The sequence below is a fragment of the Malaclemys terrapin genome, chromosome 16 (assembly GCF_027887155.1).
Source record: "Malaclemys terrapin pileata isolate rMalTer1 chromosome 16, rMalTer1.hap1, whole genome shotgun sequence".
NCBI lineage: Eukaryota > Metazoa > Chordata > Testudines > Emydidae > Malaclemys > Malaclemys terrapin.
The window spans coordinates 10,051,842-10,073,975 of record NC_071520.1 but is presented as its reverse complement, the minus strand read 5'-3'; the positions used below and the strand labels follow the sequence as shown (position 1 = coordinate 10,073,975).

Sequence of the window (22,134 nt, the reverse complement as noted above, 5' to 3'; positions counted from 1 at the left end):
TCCCTCCCCTCCCCTGTGGCTGGGGTGAGAGGGAAAGCAATGGAACGTGGGGGCCGCCCCTATTGTGACACGCCCCAGTGATCCATTGCGATCTTGCCTTTCAGCTGCTCTTAACCAATGAGGCTGCTGCTCCCTCTCTCCCCCATCCCCCGCCACTATAGAATTGCATCCTTGTCTTTTCCTTTTGCATCTAGGGTCTGCTGGTTTCATCACTGGGATTTCTGACAGCAAGGAGCATGGGGGCTATTGCTTTTATGATGTGCAGAAACACCTTTAGCCAAGGGGCCCAATTTTCAAAAGGAGCTGAGCACCCAACGGCTCCCTAGGAGAACAACAGAGCACTTGGGCAAATCTCTCCCAAGATCTTTTGCAAAATATTTTTAAAAAAAGCCTTGAGCCAGGATGGTTGTTTCTTTCCGTACATATGGCTCAGGGATAGACGCATCAACGGGGTGAGAGGGAAAGAGAAAGGCAGTGCAGGAATGTGGGGAAGAAAAGATGAACATATAAATGACACTAGGGAAGGGAGAGAGACCATCTGAGGATTGCTGGGATGGGGGCATCTCCTCTGGTGGCTGGACATCACCGGACTCTTGAGTGCGTCATTATCTCACCTGCTCTCCGATGTCGGCCTCCCTTGCTAGTGTAATTCACGGATTCCTCTCCTTGTACTAACAGGGAGAGTTCAGATAATGCCTCAGGTCAACATTTTCCTCCTCAGCCCTTGCTCCTTCTTGTATCTTCCTCCCAGGCCAGGCCTAGTCCCTCTTCGTGGTAGTTATTGATCTACATGAATCATGGTTCCCCTCCCGCCACCGGCTCCTGCTGCCTCTTCTAGGTTTTCTCAATTTAGCGGCTGTAGTCCCTCCCCCTAGCTCTTATTGCTTCTCCAGACACCACATCTCAGTCACCAGCCATGCCTCACCGCTAATAACACCGTCAGCCCCTGGGAGCTCAGGGAGCCGTTAAAGCCCCCTTGTGGGAGCCCAGGAGAGCTAGAGAGTTGGCAGCCATCCTCTGGAGACTCCTTGCACATGCCCACTGGGAGGTGATGTGCTTTGCTGGCAGGCCCGGTCTCCTGTGCTATCGGCATCGCTGGCTCTGTTAAGGATGGACCCAGAACAATCCCAACACTCCCGATCTTTGGGGAAAGGGTCAAAATCCAGCCAGGGATCAGCATTCTGTGCCCCAGGCCCATCTCCAATAGCGACCGGTCCCAGCGACTGGAGGAGCTGGGGAAGCAGGGTCTCTCGTGGGGTAACAATGCTGACCCACCACTGTCCCTGCCCCAGCCTGGGACTGAGGGGCAGGGTCTGGGCCTCACAGAACATCCTGGAGAGATGTGGTCATGGGCATTGACACACCCCCTGGATGAGTCCTGCCCTCTCTGAACTGCTGAACATTGAGGTCTCTGCCTTTTGACTGGCCTCACACTCAACGCCTCAGTCTGCCCGCACCCAGCACCAATCCCCCTTGGCGCTAGTTCTGCCCTTTTTACCCTCGGCCCTCTGGTTTCTTTACCAAGAGTTCACTGAAATCACAGCCCTTAGCTATCAACCAGTAACACTCCCCCCCTCCCCAGTAATTCATTTCTAGAAAGGTGCTTGAGCTGCAGAGTTCAGATCCGGATCCTGCTTCAAACTTTCCCAGAGTTTGGGGGTGTTTGGCTTAGGGTGACCAGATGTCCCGATTTTATAGGGACAGTCCCGATATTTGGGGCTTTGTTTTATATAGGCGTCTATTACCCCCCACCCCCATTCCGATTTTTCATACTTGCTGTCTAGTCACCCTAGTTTGGCTTTAGGCCATTCCATAGAGATGGCCCAGCAGCAAAGCTTGGATTCAGTTACAGACCCAGATCCCAGTGTCCCTGAAGTTTCGGGGTGGGTGTGGGGTGGGTTGTGTGATTAGTTTTCTCTAGTCTTTCCTCTGCCCCCAGCCCCTTTCTCAGGGCCCGGTCTTCCAGCGCTTTCTCCCTGGAGGCTCCAGCTGCATTGGGCCTGCAGAATCGTTGCTGTAAAGCAGGACCTGCTTTATAGCTCTGCTCCACCCCTTGAACCACTTCCCTCCCCCTCACACCTGGATAAAGCTGGGGTGCTCTGCTGACTTCTGCTAGGAGTGTGGGGAAGCCAAGCGCCTTCACCTCCAGAGGTGCAGGGACCCAGCCCAGCTGACTGGCCCAGCTCACTGCCTCCCCCCGTCTCTGGTGGTGAGGGTGGGGCATCCCCACAAACCAAGGGTTGCCTCTGGCTTGAAGTTCTGCTGCCTCATCTTACCGATCCCTGCCCTGGCTACCCAGTGCACACTGCTCTGCAACTATGGGCAGGGCAAGGGGAAACCTCAAGTCATTCAGCATTGCTCAGTCGTGCTGACGTCTATTCAGGGCAATAACATTAATCCCAAGACACCTGAGGTTTATTAACCTCAGTCTGGGAGGGGTGGAAGAGCCATTTAGTTCCAGCCTCTGTTACCAGCTCTGCCTGGCTTGTGTTACTAATTGCTGCCTGCTCCTTCTGTGCCGCTGACTATGCCGAGCAAAGGGGAAGGGTGGGGCGGGGCTCTGCGCCGTGCGTTTCTGCCACCTGCATTCAGTTTTGCTGCACCCAGCTTTTGCCAAGATGATATTTGATGAGGCATTAAATCAGTGGCGGGCGAAGCCGCTGCCGGCTGGGCACAGCTCTGGTGAATCATGCCGAGCTGGCTGGCTGCAGGTGGCAGGGCGATGCCACAGAGCCCTGTGCAGATGGCTGGGCACCACCGCCAGGCCGGCACCGAGCAATAAAAAGCACTTCCCAGGCCAGTAAAAGCCTTCAGGCAGAAAGCACAATGTCCACAAGCAGCAGGGGGAAAAACAGCCCTTGCACGTCACATTTGGGAAGGAGAATTCTTAGATCTTGCCTTAGCTTATTGGGCAGGAGAAATACCGCGGAGGGTCCAGCCTTGCGGGGGGCTGAGCTCTCTCAGCCGCCCCAGGAGTCAGGTCACTTACTTAGGGCCTGAATGTGAGGTACCCACGTTTGAAGTGTTTGGCTAAGGCCCCATGCAGCACCGGGGGTAGAACCCACCACCCTGCTGCAGCTCAAGCCACTAGCCCACACGCCTCCCACGCAGTCCAGTGCCGGACATCCCAGTTTGTTTCCTGTTCGTGGGCTGCCAGGAAAGGAGGCCACTGCAGCGGCAGCCCTTTCATCCCTTCGGCTGTGGGAGAGAAGGGAGTGTCTGTATTCAGCAGCAGCCTACAAGACTTTTATTGGAGTAGCATTCACTCGACGCACGGGGCGTCACACTCATGGCTAGGCTGACGACCTAATCGCATTGATCTTGCTGGAGAAAGTATTGATGTCACAACACTGTGAGCCGCATCCGGCTGGTGAGTTTGCATGGTCTAGGTTGCAACATGGCACCGCTGTTCATCGTGACACTGCAACGTAACACAGGACATTGGCATAAGACTGCCCTGGTCTGCAGGAGCTTCCTGGCTTGGAGAATGGATCCCACGGACTGGCAGATGTTCCTTTCCTATTAGACATGCGGGATTCTAAGGCTCCAGGACTGTACCAAGGTGATAGGTGCCTTGTAAATAGCTATGACCAACAGGCTGCTTTTTTTTTTTAAACTACAGGGAATGGCTCCTCCTGGGTCTCCAAACCACACACATTTTTTCTGCAATAGGATAAGGGGAGAGGCTCCTTGTACTGCACAGCCATTGAGCATGTACCCCCCCGTTATTGCTAATGGAAGTAGCCTGTGTAATCCATTGTGCTGGGTGATGAGAATTTCTCCCGTAACCCCGCCAAACACGGCAGGTCTAGGGGGCATTCCGGGCTCCGGTACCGTACAGGGCATTGGCATCTCTCTTCCAGCCACAGCCACCGTGTGCTGATGGATTTGGGAAGGGATGAGAATGCAATGGTGTCATTCCATGGAAAGCAGGTGTTCTGGCAAGAATGGAATTCAGTCTCTTTGGCAGAGCTGCGTGAGGGAGGGGCGTTAGGCTCAATGGGCACGTCAGGACCAATAAAGCCTATGGGCAAAGCTGAGTGCAGGAGAGTTGCAGGTCAGATCTGTGGAGCAGCCAGAAGAGCTCCACAGTGCCACGATGGGAATTCTGGGTGCATGGGTGGTCAGGAGTAGCATTGGCAGAGCTGTGTTGGAGCCCAGGAGGGGAACAGGAGGAGCAGTGAGGGGCCTGAGTAGAGCTGTGAAGGGGAAACTTACAAAAACGTTTGCTCGTGCTTCTGCCAGTGCTCTAGGGGCGCAGGTCAAGGCCAAGTGCAGTCAGTGGAAACATTCCCATTCGCTACCACAGAAGTTGGATCAGGCCCCAGATCTCTTACTCCACTAAAATCCCCCTTCAGTGTACGCGAAAGGAACACAAAAGACGAGTTCGTAACAAGAACTAATACTGTCAGAACCTTTATTTGAACGCTTGTTGTTTCTTTGAACCAGGCTAACAAATTAAATACCTCAGGAAGACTAAAGAACACAGTATGCTTTTCAATGGAAATCAAAGGTAGCTCTACAGTGATACAAAATGATCAGATGCTTCTGTATAATTTGGTAGTGGTCGACCAACAGAGAAGAGTGATGGAGACACACTACTCCAGAACGGCTCTTCTCCCTTCTTTGCTTTGTTCTAAACGTTTTCAGTTAATGGTATTTGACACTGAACCTGCCATTGGGGCCCTGAGAACACCAAGCCAGTTGGATCTGGGGTACTGCTCACTAGAGACCTTCCAGGTCATCATCAGTGGACCTTCTCTTGGCTCATGCTGGATTTGGTGTGCCAGAAATCTGAGAGTGGGAGGTCTTACTAGGGCCACCTGAGGAAAGGCCCCTGTCCCTTAGCTAGGGAGCCATGCATCATTCTTCTTTCTAAGCTGAATGGTTTATTGTAATATGTGACGCTCCAGGACTTTTAGCAATGACCTTCTCTCTTTGTCACATGAACATTTTTGTGCCACAACAAAAGTCATATGACCTATTGATTTCCTAGTAAGGAAGCCATAAAACCTACTGGACAGTGAGGACTAGGGTCAAAATATTCCAACCTGAATGCCTCGAATTAGGCACCTAAATCCATATTTTTAGTGTCCTAAATAAGTGTCCTGATTTTCAGGAAGGCCAAGCACCTGACATCACTGAGTGAAGTCAATGGGAACTATGGCTGGTTCAACACCTATGAAAATCAAGACTCTTATTTTGATACCTAAATATGCACTACGGGCCAGATTTTTAAAGGTATGTAGGTACCTCACTTCCATAGGAGTTAGAAACCTAAATATCTTTAAAATCTGGCCCAAAGGAGTCTAACTTTAAAGAGCTATTTTTGAAAATCTTGGCCATAAAGTGCCAAATAGTTCCCCTGGAAGTTAATGGGAGGGCTGCTATTAACTTCAATGGAGCTGCACTGGTTTACATCTACCAAGGAGCTGGGCCGCACTGTTTAGCATGTCACACGGTTTCAAACCAGGATAAGCTGCACTGAGGCAGGTCGTGGTTTACACTGGTGCAACATGGACTACACTAGACGTTTGCAGGAGTGCAGCTGCACCACTGGCTAAAAAACCCGGTGCAGTCCAGGCCGCAAAGGCTTCCGACCCCGCTCCCCAGTATGGAAAGTTAGCGGCTCCAATATGGAGCATGTGGGGAAAGAGACAATGCAGGGAACAATAAGAGGAAGGGCGGTCTAATAAATAGTGCATTGGACTGGGATCAGGACAGCTGGGTTCCATTAACTCCCTGTGTGACCTTGAGTGGGGGAGGGATAGCTCAGTGGTTTGAGCACTGGCCTGCTAAACTCAGGGTTGTGAGTTCAATCCTTGAGGGGGCCATTTAGGGATCTGGGGCAAAAATCTGTCTGGGGATTGTCCTGCTTTGAGCAGGGGGTTGGACTAGATGACCTCCTGAGGTCTCTTCCAACCCTGATAGTCTATGATTCTATGAAGTCACTTAACCTACCCTGTGCTCAGGTCCCCACCTGTAAAATAGTGATACTACTTCCTGCCTCAGGATAAAATCCATGAATGGTTGGGAGGTGCTCAGATGCTCACGTGAAGTTGGCTGTCTAAGTGCCCCGATAGATGCAGGGGCTATTCAACAATCTAGGAAGCTCTATTAAAACATGGATGGAGAAGAGCAAGTCTAATCTTCCTATTAGCACCTCAAATTACAGGCTAAACAGTTGCTTCCAGATACCTAAAATACCTTTTCAAGGAGCTGGGACTTGAACAGAAATTGGTTCATTAATTTTCCTCTCTGCTATTCGTTTCCATCTAAATGAGGCTTCCCTATGAATTACTGGCATTCTTGGTCAATCTGATCCCAATTTGTCTGTCTCAAGCCTCCATTTTGACACGAGTCCACTTCATTCGATAGTTTCATCAGTTACCTCTTTTACAATGCCCCTCCCCTCGCCCCCGGAGATGGCAACACCCCAAATTTACAGGCTTCAGTCTGTGAGGCCCCCAATGGCAGGACCCAAATATCATCTTTAAATAATGCTCAATAAATAGAAGAAATAAATATTAAATAACAGGCGAAGTCCTCTTAGCCTCTTCACTATATGTACAATGCATAGCAAAATAACATTGATCGGCTGCTTGCAGACAATAGTTTGGTATAACTTGCAAATAAAATAAATTTAAACCATCACAACCAGCGTAAAGCAAAAGACCGGACGTGGGTAAACCACTGAGAGCAGCAAGTGCATCGGGGCCTTAACACGGCCCCAACTCCTTGCTCTTCAGCGCAGAAGCTGAAGAAATGAGTTCTGCACTGAGGGATCAATAGGATCTGGAGAGTCAGGGCAGAAAGACCATGAGGATTCCAGTTTGTTTGGTTTTTTTGGGGTGGGGTAGGGGGATATTAGCAATTAAAAGAGCACAACGAGCAGTTAGGAATAACAGAACCCAGAGCAACATGATTTAGAACCCTGTTTATTTTACAAATGAGAACCTTGTGGGGTCCCCGGATTCTGGAATGTAGGAGCATTTCAAACTTCATTGGGCTGTGGGAACAAGAGAGAGGGAGGGAGGTTTGATTATTTCGTGAAACCTTTAGAACTATCTGAAGAGTTACAAATGTCCTCAAGAATCCCTCACCCTCGGGAGTAGCTGGCTAGCCTCAAATTAGCCATGATCCATGTACAACTGAGTTGCGTTTCCACTAACCGAAGGATGCTTTTCTGCCGAGCATTGGCAGAAATCGGAGATGCCAGGGTGCAAAAAGTCTTCAAAAGCAACAAACAAGCAACACAACATTCAAAAAATAAAAAAAAGATGCTGGCAAAAGGCACAAACGACAGAAAAGCTGGAGGGTTTTTTGCAAACCTGCAGAAATCCCAAATGTCAACCAATAAGCAGGGCTGCCTTTTGGGCTGCACTGGAAATTTCATCAAGTTAAATTAAAATAGCTCCACCCATGGGTGAGAAAAACCAACCTACCCCATAACTTGGCTGGGCTTTGTCACTTCGACATCGGGTTTTGGAAACATCTTCAGGACTGCTGGTTCTTCCGTACTGTTGTTTCTTTTATCTACCGCAGCTACGTCATCACTTGGTAACAAACAACATACAAAAGTCCTACAGATGGCAACCCCAGAGGGAACCAGAGTTTCTTCTTCAGAGAAGCCAGGTTATATTTTGTGGTCTGACTCAAGGAGAGGAGTGAAATATGCCTTTCAGCCAACTGACACCTGTACTCCTAGCAAAGGGCTGTTCTGTGATTTCCCTTTGCAGGACTGCAAATTTCCCTCCTCTCTCCCATCTAACCAGAGAGGAACCAGCAGGATTCTTGCCATATCCTCTGTGAGATCACAGGCTTGTAATGCATACATAGAATCCAGCACCATTCATGTCCATTGGATTCCAGCACACAGAAGGGTGGATAAAGATTTTGCGATGAACCCTAGTTTTCAATGGGAAAAGACTACGCAGAGTGTCCTTCTGATGCCCGTTAACCTTTCACCCCCATTCTTCTATCACAATAAAGTGGACTTATTCCGCTTTGCCTTACCACCAACTTTAACACGAGCTACAGTCAGATGCGTCAATACTGGGCCTGAACGCAAAGCGATCATAGAGTTCTGAGGCCGTCCTTTGCACTTGCAACGGGACATGGAGACATTGAAACAAACAAACAAATCCAAAAATAACTTATCATTCCAAAAATATAATAAATAAATACTGTTAACGGTGACCAATTGCATCCAGTCGGACATAGAATTAAATAATAATCACAATAATAATAATAATAATAAATAATTTAACAGGTTTACTCCAATACAAGTCTGATCGGGAAACCTAAGGAGTTTTAGCTGCCATGGGATAGTATGATGAGAGGCAGTCCTTGATGAGTGAATCATCAGGCCCACGCGAAGGACACTGCAGGCTCAGCGTGCTCTTGGGAGCCATCTCTTTGCCCTTGGTCCAGGTGTGCTACTCCCATCCACATGGCCTGAGGACAGTACGTGGAGCCCCATCAGTAAGGAAGTCAAGTCAACACCATGTTTTACTATTTACACAGCCTCCTTTGAACTGCCTGGCCTGGTGTTTAATTGCACCAGACATGGTTGGGTATTCAACGCGTGCAGGGTTTATTCTTGCAACACTGGTGGAGTTAGACCTCGGTCACATGGTCTAGGCCTCCAATAACTGCGACTGCATCCTACTGGGTAAACAAAGGTGTGACGTGTTTGAATATCACACTAGGAGAGCGTGCTGGGTATGGGCGGCAAAGATCTTCATTCCTTCCAAGTTAGATTTTGCTGCAAAACACTGAAGGCAGAGGGACTGAGTAACATCTAGAAAAGGACATATACAATTCCCCGCCCCCACCCAACGGCTGCACATTATAATGTCACCACGTAAACACTCAGACAGACAGAGGGGGTGAGTGGCATTTAACCCCCAGCCATGACTTTGGGAAATCTGTAGGTGCCGCACTGGCCGGAATCCCAGTTTTCTATTTTCTAGAGGGGTTGGAAAGTGGGAATTGTCTAGACCCTTTTCCTGAACTACTATGAGCAATGACACATCACCCCATGGAGCACACAGAATTGAACCTCTCCTAAGCCAGGGTCTGGCCCGTGGAGGAGCATTGCCAAGAAAACCACCTTTGCGACGCGGCAGTAGTGCAATATAGGAATCCTTCGATGGCCTCCGTTCGGTGAATGGTTGCACACCTCTTCCTGGACCACTGGAAATAACAGCTGCTAATAGCTGTGAGCCACATCTCTCTCCCTATTTACTGCACACAAACACCTCCCGTTCAGGTCACGCCTTTGCCTGTTCACTTTAAGTCTCCGGGATTCAGGGGGGCAGGTGGCTCTTCAACCAGTAGATGTGTGTCTCTTTACATGGTCAGTCTTTCGTCTCCTCCTCAATGGGGGCAGATCAACTTTCTGCTCGGCCCCTCGGAACACTTGAGGCCCTACGTCCTTGTGTCATTAATGGGATAATAGTTGTGTGGCCTGGGGGAGAGGGCAGGGGAGGAGGGGGAAACGAAACGTCTTAATCCCAAATTAGCTGCTCTAAGCACCCAGCTGTTGCAAGAAAAAGAAACTCTCCAATGCCAATTGAGCCTGCACCTGCAAGAGGCCTTTGTTAGGCAGCAAATCACAGTAATTGCACAGCAGGCTGGGCTGGCAATCATTGCAAAGGGAAAACGAAAGCAGGCCTGGCACACAGTTTGGAAGGATGACCACTGCCCTCCCCAAAAAGCGCCGGGGGCTGGTCAGGAAATGGGCAATTGATGGGTACACCCCCTTTCCTAGATCCTGCTTCTTCCTCCTCACGCCCGCCACCTCTCCACCTGAGTAGTTGTCTGACTAGACCAGCAAGTAAAGTGCTCCATACAGCAGCTGCTTCAGAGATCTACGGGGCGCGTGTGTGTAAAATGGAGCTGAATTGCCTCCCGCACTGCTGCAAAGGGCAGGGAAAGGTTACTTTGGATGCAAGCCCCAGACTCAAGCTGTAACCCTCTGCTTGGAACTGGAACCAAATTCCTTAGAGCGGCGTCTAATGCATGGCACAGAAAACGTTCCGCTGCCTTGGCTTTGGGTAAAAGTGCGGCGGCTGCTAATTCTTTCTTCAAAGGGCTCCCGTGATTCTGCAGGAGGAACAATTCCTAGAGGCCCGGTGCCCCTGCTTACAATGTATGGGGGGGGATCTGGGGAGGGAGGGCTGGGAGGCTAGCACGCTCAGCCGTGGGTCGCTGTGCCTGTCATTGTACATCTCCCAGAGGAATTTCCAACAAGTGTCTGCAGGGTCGAGCTCTGAGTAAGGAATCTAGGGGCAGGGCAGCCATTATTCTCAGATGTCTCCAGGATGACAGTTGGGGATTGGTTAGTTATTTTGTTCCCAGTCGCTCGCCCGTTTTTAACCCTGCGCTCTCTGCTTTGTGAAGAGTGGTTGTCCCCGAGCAGCTGGCTGTTTAAAGCACCAGGGAAAACAAAGGCCCAGCCGGGACCCTAAACCAGCAGCAGTGCTCTCCTGCCCCATCCCACAAACGACCCCTCTCCTGCCAGGGCCGCCCAGAGGATTCAGGGGCCCGGGGCAAAGCAATTTCGGGGGCCCCTTCCATAAAAACAGTTGCAATACTATAGAATACTATATTCTCGTGGGGGCCCCTGTGGGGCCTGAGGCAAATTGCCCCACTTGTCCCCCTTCTGGGCGGCCCTGTCTCCTGCACTAGGGCTGTCACACCAACACCAGACACCTGTGGGGCAGGGGGCTGATAGTCTCGGCTCTGGGTTGGTGGTGTGTAGATAAACCGGCTATCAGCCCCCGGCTGCTCTCCCAGGTGATGCCAGGAGAGTTCCTCAGGCTAGCCAAGCAGCTGTAACCCTTCCCTGGTCTGTCATTCCCTGATACTTCGGGCCTGTCAGCCCATTTCCCAACCAGGCTAGGCAGGGGGCAAGCTGCAATTGCTGCTACTCATTGTGTACATCTTATTTGTGTTACCCCATCCCTTTCGCCCTCCCACCCCGCCCCACCATACCAGCCTGCTTGCTTGGCTCATCCACCTGTTATGGCTTAGACTGCAAGATCTTTGGGGCAGGGACTGTCGTTTCCTGTATGATGGTACAGCACCTAGCACACCGGAGCCCTGATCTGATTAGCCACTAGTCACTAAGTAGCAGCAACAAGGAGCATGGGAAGAACCTGCCCAGTCAGTATAGAGGACGGGCTTTCTTCTTTCCTTAACCATGGAGCTGGTCTCTACTGCTGGGGGATCCCCCTCCTTTCTGCTGATAAATAAATAGTCTTGCTAGTTGAGGCTTCTGCACTTTCAGCAGCTCTGGGCCAGGCATTGTATTACATGGGAGCTGGCCTTTAGGGGAGCAGGGAAGGCTGGAGGGGTTGAGGTCACAAACTGTAAGCTCTTTCGGACAGGGACCTTCCTCCTGTGTTTGTACAGCGCCTGGCGCAATGGGGGCTACATACGAATGGCGTTTGTACAGCGCCATGACTGGAGTTCCTGGGGGCTACATACGAATACGTTTCATTGGAATTCCCCCTGCCTATGTGACCCGGTACCCAAAAGGAGCTGGAACTTACACTCCCACCTGCCCTGCAGGGGAATTCCATTGCCCAGCACAGAGCTCCTGTTATAAAACCACCCACCAGCAGCAGCCCTGGAGAGCTCTGGGGCTGAGGGCTCACAGGAGCCACAGTGACAAGACTTTGCTCCCTTGCATTTCCTGATTGTTGGCCTGGCCTCCCAGCCCCCAACCCTCGATTGTTCCCACTTCCGCTTATCGTCTCCCCAGCGGGTCATATTGCTGGGGGGAAGAGAAGCAAACTCGTGATATAAAAATGGGGGCGGGGCGAGGGAATGGCCCCTTCCAAACAATCCATGCCCGCCTGGAATTTCTTTCTTCACATTCACAGCAGGAATTGGCTGACCCCTGGGGACTGAATATTCTTCCCCGGGGAAGGGGCACAGGGGGAAAGCCACTTCCAGCGAAGGTGAATCGATCCTGCAGAAACCTCTGGTTTTTCCCTTTCTAGGGGAGAGGCCACACTGCAGTGCTTGTGGGGCTCCACGCTGGAGTCAACGGAACCTTTGCCATTGACCTCAATAGAAGCAGGGCCAGACCTGGATTCTTTCTGCCTGGCCCAAAGGCCTTGAAGAGAGTTTCTTTTAAATTATTTCTCTCTCCCCCCACCAAAGAATCGGCGCTTGCTGCCCTCTGGCCAAGGAAAAGCAAAGAGCTAAACTCACTCCCTGGATTAGCCGCTGGGAAACGCTTCCCTGGAGATAGGCAAGGAATGGGTGGGGGAGGCTGGTTTATAATCAACACAGCTGCTGCAAAACACGGACCCTCCCATTCTGCCCACGTGTTCGCTGCGTCTGCCTCTACTTGTGCAGTGCCCAGCACAACTGGCGCTGGTGATGCCACAATAGAAACATGAAATAATAAGCTATCACTGGGGAGGCTGGAGGAGAGAGGAATTGAAAGAGACAACCCCAACGCACGTGGCCGGGAGGGGGACGCCCTAGCGCCGCAGGCTGTCATAGCTGTCTGCAGAGTCGTAACTCTTGCTCCTGCTCCGGCTGCTCCTTGGGCCCGAACTCCGGCTCCGGCTCCGGCCGCTGTCGCTGCTGCTGCTCCAGCTTCTGCTCCGGCTGCTCCTGTAGCTGGAGTAGCTGCGGCTGCGGCCGGGAGAGCGGCTAACGCTGCTGTACCAGGAGGAACAGCTGCTGACGCTGCTGGAGGAGGAAGGACTGGGCCTGTAGTATGGGATGGGGCGTTTCCGGGCACTGTGGGGACAAAGGGGGAAGAGTGGTTACTGGTGACACAATGGGACCCCGGGGGGGGGGGGGGGAAGGGGGGTGTTGGGGGGAGCTCCTGGCCCTGGGGCTCAGTGGGAGGCAGGGAGGGAAACTTCAGGGCAATGCTTCCCCTCCTCGAGTGCTTGGAGGGCAGCGTCTCTGGGCATGACGGACTCAAAGCAGGCCCCTAGTAAAGCTATCCACACACCTTGGCAGCACGTCAGAACCGAGCCTGTGGCTCCCCAGTGTGTCTCCTGGAGGCCTGGGGAGTGTCCGTCCCTTACCTCGTGATGCGGCGCGCTTCCAGGTGGCTGGGAGAATCTCTCCTGCGTTTCCTCATGGGCGAGTAGGACCTCTGCCGCCGCCTGTTCCGCTCCCGCTGGGACTCCTTCTCGCTGGAGCCGTACGTGTGCTCTCTCGCGCGGTCCCTGGGGAATGGCCAGTTTGGGAAAGATCACTGCCAAGATCCCCGTGCTGATGCAACGACTCATTGGGGGAGGTAGACAGGGGCTCAGCAGTGGGGCTAGAACCTGGAAACATCAGTGCCAAAGCACAGGCCTTGATCATTTGAGCTAAAAACTAACCCTGCCAGCATCCTCCAAATGGCTTGACTGATAGATGGAGGCACAAGACATTTAGCCAGCGTGTTATGCAGACACTCGCTAAGCACGGGCCGGGGAGTGCTTTTTAACAGCATGCACAGTTGGCTAGATGTGCACGCAGTTCCCAGATTTAGCCAGTCTGGATGCAGCAATGTGAGTCTTGGCCGTTGGCAGCAGGCATGTGCTATTTCTGTGGGGCACATCTGTTCTGCGGAGCCTCAGCCGTCCAGAATGAACACAGCAGCTCTCAGCCTGGTGCTGCTACAGGGTCTTGGAAAAGTCTCTTGACCCGCCCTGAAGTCCCACCTGCTGCGCCGGAAGGGGTGGGGGGGAATGGAATTGACCTGGTTTCACATATTGCTTTCCACATTGGAAACACTTTGCAAAGCGATGAGTTAAATATTGAGGCCCTGATTCTCATTTACATTTGGGCCCCTTTGCTCTACACTGCACTGCTCAATTGGGCCCAGAGAACACAATGACTTTCTAAGCATGCAGAATGGTTCTGATGAGCTCCCTGATTGCTGTGGGTATTAGAACCTGCTAGCAAAGGTTTGAAACAGGGCTTCGGAGCTGTGCTCTGGCTCCGGAGCAAGCTCCAGGCAAAAACCTGCAGCACCACTGCTCCGCCCTTCGCTCCGGGCTCCGCTCCAAAGCCCTGGTTTGAAAACATTTAGCAGACCAGACTGTGTCTAGGTTCCGAGTGTGTTTTGCTAGGTGTTCAAAGCACAAAAATCTCAGGGTATCTGGCAGGTACAAGACACCCATCGGTTAAGAGCAGTCGTCTACATTAACAGGACAGGGCTGCCTTGGTTTCCAGGCAGGTGTTAATCTGCTTTATTTGCCATCAGCCTGCAAATTTGCTGCGCTTTTGTCAGCCCTGAAAATAACCGGCCTTACCATAGGAAACGGAAGCTTGGGGTGGGAGGAAATGGACCAGGGGATGACCGTGGCCGCTGTGCTGGCTCTGGGATGCCACGTGGGGTAGTGAATGGAGGCTGCCAAGGATCAGGGGAGGCCCTGGATGTGGCGCATACACAGTCACAGCGCTTGGCTCTGCACGTGATCTCAAGCTGCAGAGCGGCCCAGTGGTGCTGGACGCTTTTTAGAGTGGGGGTGCTGTGCCCCCCTTACCCCTGTCCGCTAGAGCTGGGGCCGGGAGCAGGGCCGTGGCTCCGGGAGGCGGGAACACGGACAGGGGTAAGGGGGCCGAGGCTGCGGACACAGTTGGGGGCAGGTGTGGAGCCCCGGGCGTGGGGCCGCAGCCGGGACCCCTGGGCGCAGTGCCAGAGTGGAGCCCCATGTAAAACCTGGGGGTGCTGCAGTCCCCCCCGCAGCCTTAGTGCCAGCACCTATGCCACAGCCGACAGGCAGCCCGGGTCAAGCGGCAGTAAATTGAGGCTGCTCCACCTTCCATTAGGGGCCATTTCGTCCCCTGCAGCAGCCCGGGGTGGGGCCTGCTCCCTCCTCCCGGGCTGGCCCCTCTGTGTTGCATCTCTCAGGAGCCAGCAGTGAATCTAGGCCTGGGGCACCAGAGTTATCCTGATTTCCTACTGAGACGTCAAACAACCGGTTTGAAACATCTGTCCCCTCCCCCGCCCGGTTCAAATCCTGGCCAGGCTGGCTCCAAGTTCCGCATCGAACTGACACAAGCCCTGCATGCCTGGGTTAAGGTTTCATGGCTCACGCCAAACACTGGGCAGGCCTCGTCAATAGGTCACAACCCCGAGCCCAATTTGAGCTTGTTTAGGGCCTTCCTGTACAATCTGTGTTTTGATGATACAACAGGATGGAACTGGGCAGCCTCCCTGAGTTTCACTTGGCACAACTGGATGAACTCTGGGACATCGGTCTGACTTGTTTTCTGGGTCCCACACCTTTAAATGGTGATAAAGACCCCATCCCTGCTACAGAGGCAGCTGCCATTTAGTGCTCAGAGGTAGCCTGCTACACAGGAGACACCCACAGTGCTCTCTCTCATAGAGACCTGACTTTTGTTCTTTCTTGCCTTGGCCTTTTCTTGCTACAAAACAAAGGTCACTCTGCCTGACAGGGATTGGTGACTCTATGGATGGAGGGAGAGAACACATCCCCCCCCGAAGCACAAAATGAACCCACATACAGTCAAGTTGAGGAAATTGTTCCCATAATACCCCGAAGCCCTGAAAAAACAACCCCGGGTTTCATCCAGCTTGAATTCCATGGCGTTTGCGGCATGACCTTGAGAGCTGAGTTACTGTCTGCTCTGCCTGGCAGGTAGAGAGTATATGGCACTCATTGTGAGAGCAGGGGTTTGTCCTAGTGTCCTTACCCTACATTTCCACTACTCCCATTGCGGTGTTTTAGCTGCCACCTTCCACCCCAGAGCTGGCTGCATTTCAGTGGAGCAATTTACATTATATAAATAGTAAGGCACCTTGAGACCCTGAGGGATGAAAAACACTAGTAAACATTTTTAGTACTGGATCAGCACTTCCCTGATAACTGCACTGACCCCCAGTGCTGAATCTGGATGATCGCCTTTATCTTACCCTTGGACAATCCTGCTTCTGTATTCCTGGCGTGGGTCGTGAATAAGTCCTTTAGACCAATGCCAAGCTGCTGCTGTGGCACTCTGCTAGGTTATTTTGGCCAGGAAGGCCCATGGCTAAGAGCACCTTTATTCACTGAAGCAACGTGCAACCTTTCACATGATCAGGGAGAGCTTGTTTTAAGCCAGTCTAACCTTACGCTGTCTGAAATATGGGAACACAGAGTAGAAGTGAGCAACAGGCTTAAATGGCAACAGGTCTTTTTGTAAGAAAGCCACCGCTGATTCCTATAGTATATTGCCCAGGAGAACACACACGACGCACTGGGCCAAAGAGAACCACAAGGGGGCTGAGCAGACGGCTCTCGGCGTGGCTGTTGGCGCTGCTGCTGGCTTGTTCTCTAAATAGGGCACTTTACCAAGTCGGACAATGTATGCGCCCCACACTGAGGGGCATGGCAATGAGCCCCAGCGTTCCCTTCAAAATCCCAGCTGCTAAATGCTGCAAATTGGAGATGTTGTGTTTTCCTGCTTCAAGAAAAATCCTTCTCTGACAATGGCTCAAGCCCTCCAAGAGTGGAGTGCCCGGCTCTTTGTGTCTGGGGTGAGGGACCAATTAGCACTCTGTTTCTGAAAGGGTTCAGAGTGAAGACAGCACATCTCACCAGGCCTTACCCATCCAATTCCACATACATTTCACAAGGGGTTTGTTCCTCAAAGCCCTGAATAAGTAGCCTCTCTCGCCCTATCACCCCCTACAACGGCTGCTTAACGGGGACCTTTCCGCTGTCTGTTCCTAGGGTGAACCAAGGAATGGAGGGCAGTCTAGGAGGGAAGGCCGTGGCTGCAGAAATCCACATTGGGATGAGCCTGAGTCTTTCCACCTTCAGCTCCTCTCTAAGGAATCAGCATCAGCAAAAGTAGCTGGCAACGCATATGGAGATCTGCCATAAACAGTGAGAGCTGGAGCGTGCAGACCCAAACATGCCTCGCTCCAAGTTTGCATTCAGGGGCTGGTAAATATGAGAGACAGTCAGACCCCCAGTATCTCGGGTGCTCTCACACGCAACTTCATGGAAAGGTTGGGCCAGTGCCATGCAAGTGCAGCAGAGAAGCTTGCGGAGGGGAGTCACACATGCACCCTGGTCTCAAACCACAACTGAGGTGCCACAAAAGCGGGCGATGCCGTGCAAGGGCACCACGACACACTGGGGACAGTAGTACCTGGTGGGGCTGTAGCGGGAATAACTGGGGCTCCGACGTGGTCTGGAGTTCCTGCTTCCAGGGCTTCTTTTGCAGGACTTGGATGAGTAGCTGGGGGAACATGAATAGGACCTGAGAATAGACAAGAATCATCGAAAGGTGAATCAAACCAGAGCTAAAGTGAGAGGATTTAAGGTGCACAAGACTCCTTTTCCAAATCTGGATTCAAGTGGCAACAAGGTCCCAAGTTTAATGATGTCAGCCCAGCCGCTGATAAATGTTCATTCATCCTGTAAGGGAACCAGCCCTGTAGATCGCCTCGCACCAGCAGGAATTCCACTGCCCTTCAGAGGCAACATCGGCGGTACTGTCAGTACCTGTAGTCATTTCAGCATAATCCAAGCTGTAATTCCAAGGCTCTTTGGCCTATTCCTGGGACTACCAAGCACAGCCACAATCGATAACACAGACAACCACGTGTCTTGGCCTCACCTTTTCCCTGAGGAGCAGGATCTGCTTCGGGAGTACCTGGGCGTGGCCTGGTGATGCAATGAGCGGGAGTGGGCGGAGCGACTGGAGCCACGGGAGGACCGCCCTGTGCTGGTGTACGACCCGCTGCGGGAGCACGGTCTCAGTGGGGAGCTGCGGTCCGGGGAATGCAGGGGGCTCTGCTTCTTCACCTCCGAGCAGGCGAGACACGGGGACAGGAAACTTCTGCAAATGGACATTTCCCCACCCGGTGAAGTTGTTGTAAAGCAGAGAGCCCTGCATCAGAGCGTAGTACCGACTTTTGCTTACAGGGCCCGAATCAATGCAGGTTCCACCCTCCTATTAAATCCATTGGGTTCAAAAGTGATGGCGGCATGAAACTGGAGTGGGCACAATGGTGAATCAGGCTCTATCAGAAGATCAGATTTCAGTGCCAGGTTACACCTGGGTAAATCTGGAAGGACACCCCTGACTCCAGCCTTACAGTGATGGGAGAGCAGGATTCGACCCGAAGTGCCAAATTCTGCTTTCAGCTAAATGGATGCAAGCCCCCCCATGTCAATGGGAGCTGCACCCATGGAACCGAGCGCAGGATAGTGTCTTTAGGGTAAAACATTGAGGCCGGAGCCTCCTATTATCAATGTTACCGGTTTTATGCTGGTGTAACTCCACTGGAGCTAGCCCTGATTTGCCCAGATTGGAGCACAAAGTCGAGCTCTCTTCATTGGGCCCTCAGCATTTGTTCACAAACAGAGCATTGCGCGTGAAATGGATGCGCCGGCGGCCAAACCCTCCCGGCAGTTGCCTGCAAAGCTCCATGACCCGTTTGCTGCACCCCTCATGGCAGTGTCAGCTGGAGAAAACAAGTAGGAAATGTGTGTGTGGAAGGGGAGCTGGGATGCTGTCTCCTTCATGGGCACTGGCCTCCTTCCCGGCTCCAGCCAGGGCAGCTGCCAGGCGCTGATTGTGACACTAACCCTCATCGCTAGGGGGCAAAGTCCGGACGGCAGAGAACGTGCTCATGTGCACGTGAGGGACCAAGGGGAAGACTCTTCTGTCCCAGGGTGCCCGCTGGACAATGGCAGCTCCTGCAGGGAACAGGGGAGCTACTGATGCTGCCACCCACCTCTCCACGGGCCTCGTGCAACTGTGGTGAGCACAGCCTCACTTGCCATTGCCCCAGTGCTCCCCTCTGTGGCCCCGTGCAGCGAGTCACTTGCTCTGCGGCATGCAAGTGATGCACAGGGCTCGTCCTTCATGGACTGGTCACTGCTTAGTGCTCCCCACATGGAGGAAACACAGCATTTCTGCTGCATCTTAGGCCTGAGGTAGCTACGCAGGCATTTGGCCGAGTGAACCAGGCCAGAGGAGCGAGATGATTGGAAAGCTTTAATTTAAATGCATATAGCTCTGCTTACTGAACATGAATAGCTACAGAAGAGACAGGGCAGTCTGTAACCATTCCATCCAGCCTTTAGAAGTTTGCCTAAATGTGCTAGTGACCTTTCCTGCTCTTTTGCTACAAGGTCACAACAAGTCAATGAGAGAGGAGCTCAAGCCACATCTAGATGCAGATTATGAATGCCCCAGTGTTTGGATCTAGGTCTTTGATTCATGCCTGTTTCTGGATCCAAGCGGAACCTCTTCTGAATGGCCTCGGGGGGGAGGGGCTGGGGCTGGTGCACACGGAGGCTAAGGGATGAGGAGAAGATTTAATGGGTTAAAGTTAGCATCATCAAATCTCATCCTTCATGGCATAAACTAAGTGCCACAGGGGTCAGGAAGGAATTCCACACACACGGCACCATTGCCCAGGTGCATTATGGGTTGTTTTCCACTTTCCTTTGAAGCCACTATTGGAGTTAGGATGCCAGACTTGCTGGACCTGAATTATGGCTAGCCACATAAGGAACAGAAATACATTCCTATAGGCTCACCATCCGCGGCAGTCAAGCGAGCAGAAGACATGGAGTCATTCCAGGAACAGACCTAGCAAACACCGACTATTGGCAATCACTGACCTTTGGTCCTGTCCCTGGGCATCCGGAGAGAGATTTTCCAAAGTTGTTCCCTTGCTCTGGGAAAAACAACTGGTGAAGGAATTTCCCGAATCAGAGCTGTTATCGCTGTTGGCCAATTTGGGCTTCCCAGGCGAGAAGGCACGGCCAAAGCCATTGTGGGCTAGGTTTCTTTTCTCCTGGCTGTCCTTTGGCCTGGCTGAGCTCGTCTGAGTGGAGGGAGGGGAAGAAGTATCGTTTCCTGAGTCAGATTCATGGGCCCCTCCATTCCGACTGGCTAGGTTGCCAAGCGGGCTGTCTGTTTTGGTAAAGAGGTCAGCAGATGACCCTGACTGAGAGATCTGAAAGCAAAAAAGCCGTTTGACATTGTTTGAACTTTTTTGTTTTGTTTTGTTTTATATTGTCTGACTTTTTTTTTTTAAATAAACCAAGAAATTTTACCATCATGATGCACTGTAACAAAAGGAAAGAAAGAAACAAAGAAAGAAAGAAAGAAGAGAAGCCAAAAAACAAAAGTACATATCCCTGAAAAAAACCACAGAAAGAAGAAACTTCTTTTCCCCCTGACATGATAACTGGAAGATTTAGACATCATGCAAAGAGTATTAGCATGCGATCCATGTTGAACAAAAGATTTTTTTTTTTAAAAAAGGGAAACAAAAGAATAAATAAATAAACAAATAATCAAACAGAAAAAAAATATTAAAAAACTAACAACCCTTTTTTAACCTAAAAGGTGGGGTAGGGGAAAGAAATAGGAATATACATACAAAAAACTACATACTCATCGGAAATAAAACAAAAATGGAACAAAATTCTAAATGATCGACTTTTTGTTTTAGTTTCCTTAATAAGGAGACTCAAATGTCACAAAAAAGGTCTTTATGTACAAAGGAAAAATTGGCAAACAAACAAGTTAGCACTTTGAAACTCAAAAAAGAAAAAAAGTGGGGTGTGGAGTGGGAATAAAAAGAAAAAAAAAAACCCAGAAAAATTAAAATCCCTCTGGAAATAAAAGGAATACAGATATTTCTTTGTGTGCTTTTTTTTCCCCCTGTAGAAGGTATAGCTAATGCTCTCGAGTGACCTCTAATAAATTCCCTAGTGTCTTGCGGATAGCATCCACTTACCAATCAAGAATTCCTCCTTTAGTAGGTAAGGTGTAAGAAAAAGGGAAGAGCGGGCAACATAAGTCCATCATTAGAGTCTCAAATTACAAGAAAAAACATAAACCCTCTCTTCAAATCCTCACCGTCAATTGTTTGATTCTTTTCTATTTAAATTTCAAGACTTTTTTGTTTTGTTTTTAATCATGTTGTTTAGTAAATTCCTCTAGGTTGATTATTTGGGATGAAAAGCCACTGATTTAAATAAATCCCCATTGATTTCATGCTGGCCCACAGATACATTGAAGTTCAAAAAACAAAATAAAATTGAGAAAAATTAAAAAAAAAAAAAGGAAGAAAAAATATTTTCCCCGCGGTGTGTTAGAGAAAGGTTGGGGGGAAAACAAAGACTTTGACCCTGCAATCTGATCTATATGGATAAAGCCCTAAGGCCACAGGCAGCCCCACTGATTTCAATGGGCCTGCATGCTGGCAGACCTCCGCACCTGTGCAGGATCCCGATGACATCAGTGGGGTCTTTGCGGGGCCCAGGTCCACATGCATGGATCTGATTGCAGGGTCAGGGCCAAAATTCGATGGCTGTCAGATGGAACCCTGAAAATCTCTATAAGGACTTGATCCAAGTCCCACTGAATTCTAGGGTTGCCCAACCCTCCAGGATTGACCTGTAGTCTCCAGGAATTAAAGATTAATCTTTAATTAAAAAGAAGAACAGGAGTACTTGTGGCACCTTAGAGACTAACAAATTTATTAGAGCATAAGCTTTCGTGGACTACAGCCCACTTTAGTCCACGAAAGCTTATGCTCTAATAAATTTGTTAGTCTCTAAGGTGCCACAAGTACTCCTGTTCTTCTTTTTGCGGATACAGACTAACACGGCTGCTACTCTGAAATCTTTAATTAAAGATTATGTCAAGTGATGAAACCTCCAGGGATATACCCAAACAAAATTGGCAACCCTACTGAATTCAGTGGAAGTCCTGCCAGTGGCATCAGTGGGAGCTGGGCCGTGTTCCCAACCAGCAGTCAGAGTGGTGGCGGGTGTGGTCCAAGGACAGTGTAATAAATGTGCTGTTGCTTATAAGAGGATCTCAGAGGGTCTTTGGTGGGATCTAATTTAATAAATAACATGGGGCCTCGTCCTGCAATCTAGACTCAGATGAGTAGCCCTGACTCATGGCAGTAACCAACCGAATGCAACTGGGCTGCATGATCAGGGCCCTTAGTGTATTTAGACGAAACGTCTTCAATATATATTGGTTTATTACAAATGATGTTGGGAACTACAGCTCCAGGGCCAAATCCTCAACTGGTATCAATCAGTGTTGCTCCAGAGCTGGGCTGGTTCACACCCCCTCCACCCGAGGATCTGGCCCTCAGTTTTT

General features: G+C 50.9%; 1 protein-coding gene across 1 annotated transcript in view; it reads right to left on the bottom strand.

Moving 5' to 3' along the window:
• Positions 1–7,350: 7,350 nt before the first annotated feature.
• SRRM4 (serine/arginine repetitive matrix 4) overlaps positions 7,351–22,134 on the bottom strand; it is a 141,633-nt gene continuing 126,849 nt past the window's right edge. The window contains exons 9-14 of the mRNA XM_054006277.1: positions 19,626–19,963; positions 17,608–17,829; positions 17,137–17,247; positions 13,065–13,208; positions 12,484–12,768; positions 7,351–8,777 (exon numbers count right to left, since the gene is read on the bottom strand). Of these exons, the coding sequence (XP_053862252.1) occupies positions 12,504–12,768; positions 13,065–13,208; positions 17,137–17,247; positions 17,608–17,829; positions 19,626–19,963 (1,080 nt within the window). The 3' untranslated portion in view covers positions 7,351–8,777; positions 12,484–12,503. The remainder of the gene's footprint in view (positions 8,778–12,483; positions 12,769–13,064; positions 13,209–17,136; positions 17,248–17,607; positions 17,830–19,625; positions 19,964–22,134) is intronic.